The sequence below is a fragment of the Echinops telfairi genome, unplaced genomic scaffold (genome assembly GCF_000313985.2).
Source record: "Echinops telfairi isolate 266 unplaced genomic scaffold, ASM31398v2 ScPeMD7_8;HRSCAF=38, whole genome shotgun sequence".
Lineage (NCBI taxonomy): Eukaryota > Metazoa > Chordata > Mammalia > Afrosoricida > Tenrecidae > Echinops > Echinops telfairi.
This window is the reverse complement of record NW_022103905.1, coordinates 10550768-10552914: the sequence shown is the minus strand read 5'-3', so window position 1 is coordinate 10552914 and position 2147 is coordinate 10550768. Positions and strand designations below refer to the sequence as shown.

The 2147-nt window shown below is 49.8% G+C and overlaps 1 protein-coding gene across 1 annotated transcript in view; it reads left to right on the top strand.

Moving 5' to 3' along the window:
* MYO5C (myosin VC) overlaps positions 1-2147 on the top strand; it is a 103203-nt gene that overhangs the window by 34511 nt on the left and 66545 nt on the right. The window contains exon 10 of the mRNA XM_045286468.1: positions 2011-2118. Coding sequence (XP_045142403.1) covers positions 2011-2118 — 108 coding nt within the window. The remainder of the gene's footprint in view (positions 1-2010; positions 2119-2147) is intronic.

Below are 2147 nucleotides of genomic sequence, written 5' to 3'. Positions count from 1 at the left end.
GTTGTATTTCTCATCGTTGTTACATCGCACCCCGAGACCCCTCTGCAAGGGGATGTCAGCCGGTTTTACGAGTAATCCAGTGACCCTCCTACGTTCACCACGTCATGCAGTGATCCTCCCTCTCTGCTTCCTCAGTGCCCCTTAAGCAATACACCCCCATTTTGCCTGGGAGCCACTAGTAGGCGTTGACCGCTGCGTTGACCTGCGGGGCATCCTGTGCTGTGTTCCCCGGGTCTTGTTTCACTCCAGGTAACACTTTCCAGGGTCCTCCTTCCTCTCGTCTAAGAGCAGCTCCCTCACAGCTGGACTTGTTGGGTGACTTGGAGTCAGAACTATTTGTAAGAATAATTCCGTATCCGTTAGGGACAGCTAGGGTGTAGGATGTGTGTCCTTAGCACAGCAGGGCATTCTTGTCCCAGCCCTTTGTCTTGGACCTTCGTGCTGTATTGTCGAAGGGAATCGGAGGCCAGCCCCAGCGTGAGGGAGTTGAACGCACACTCGCTGGGATCTTGGTGAAATGGCTGGCATTCTTTATGTCTAAATCCCTTCAAGTTTCAAACGAAGCTGACACCCAGGCCCTGTCTCCCAAATGGGATGTGAATATCCGTGTGGAAGGGCCTTCTGCTGTTCACATGGTAGCGTACATAGGCCTCTTCTCTTGATCATGGTCCTAAGAGAGTGGACACGTGCCAACGCTCGGCATGCTGGACCTTTTGTCCCTTGCCTTTTCCTTGTTTGCTGTTTCCTACTGTTTTGTCTTGCAGATTAGAGGGTGGACACGTGATTTAGGGGAAGGGGAAGGCAATACACCTGTATGTTCTCAATGTGTCTGTCTAGGGTGCAGTCCGTATACTTAAGCAAAGCAGGGTGGACACTGTATGTATAAGGAGCGACAGTGGGAGGTATTGCCCATAGGGTACTGGGCGTCTGTTGAGGGTGATGGAGACTTGGAATAGGATGGTGGTGGAGGCTGTGTAACAGGGAGAGGGGTATTCATGTCACCGAGCTGTACAAGGATGGCGAAGGCAAATGCTTTGTTGTGTATCTTTCAGCACTGTGGTGTGCGTGTGTGGTGTGTGTGTGTGTGTGTGTGTGTGTGTGAGAGAGAGAGAGAGAGAGAGAGAGAGAGAGAGAGAGCGCAAGAATAAAAACCAATAAGCTTTGGAATCAGGCTTTATTTTTTAAGTACATGAGACAAAAATCTCACCGTCCCCCTCTCTTCTAAAGAGCATTCCGGCTAACCTTTACAAACAATGTTTATCATCACGCACCTTTATTTCTCACCTTTGGGGGAATTAGGTGGAAGTTTTCAGGGTAGATCCTCACCCGTACATCTACATCCCGCGGGGGGCCGTTCTGTTTCCCTTCTTCCCTGTAGTCCCATGCTGAGCCGTCACTTCCTGCCCTGCCTCCCTGGGGCTCCTGCTGCTTTTTAAAAAATGTGTGTCATTATTATTTTTTTTACTGTGGCAAAAACACGCACCACAAAACATTCTCCCGTTCAACAACTTCTACCTGTATAATCCAGTGCATTGATTATACTCTTCGTATTGTACAACCATTACCGATGTCCTTTTCCAATCATTCCACCACCATTAACAAGAACTCAGTGCCCTTTGAGCAGATCCTCATCGTCCTTCACCCAAGGGCACCACAGGTCAAGTTTGGGTTCTCTCTTTCTTTTTTAGTAGTTTCCTTGGTATAGTATTCACACATCACACGTCTTCCATCGCTTTTAGAAAGAGTTGGATGTGCATCAAGCGTTTCCTGTTTCCCTCCCTCCCTCCCTCCTTTCCTGACCCTCTGCGTCCTTTGCCGCTGTGTGAAGGGTAGACAGGCCTTGACTACCATTTCTGCTGGGACCTTGAACAAGTCATCTTCCTCTTTTTTGAGCCTCGGTGTCCCTGTGTGCTGAACTGAGCTAGACAAGGTTTGTGCAGCGCTTAGCATCGCGCATAAGATGTTGGCATCCGGCATCTGCTGGCGCTGACTCTTCCTTTTGGGTTTCAGGGAGCGCGGACGAATTTAACTACACAAGAATGGGAGGCAGTACCGTGATCGAGGGTGTAAACGACCGAGCGGACATGGCTGAGACTCAGAAGACCTTCACCTTGCTGGGTAAGGCCAGGGTGTGGACCAGTTTCTCC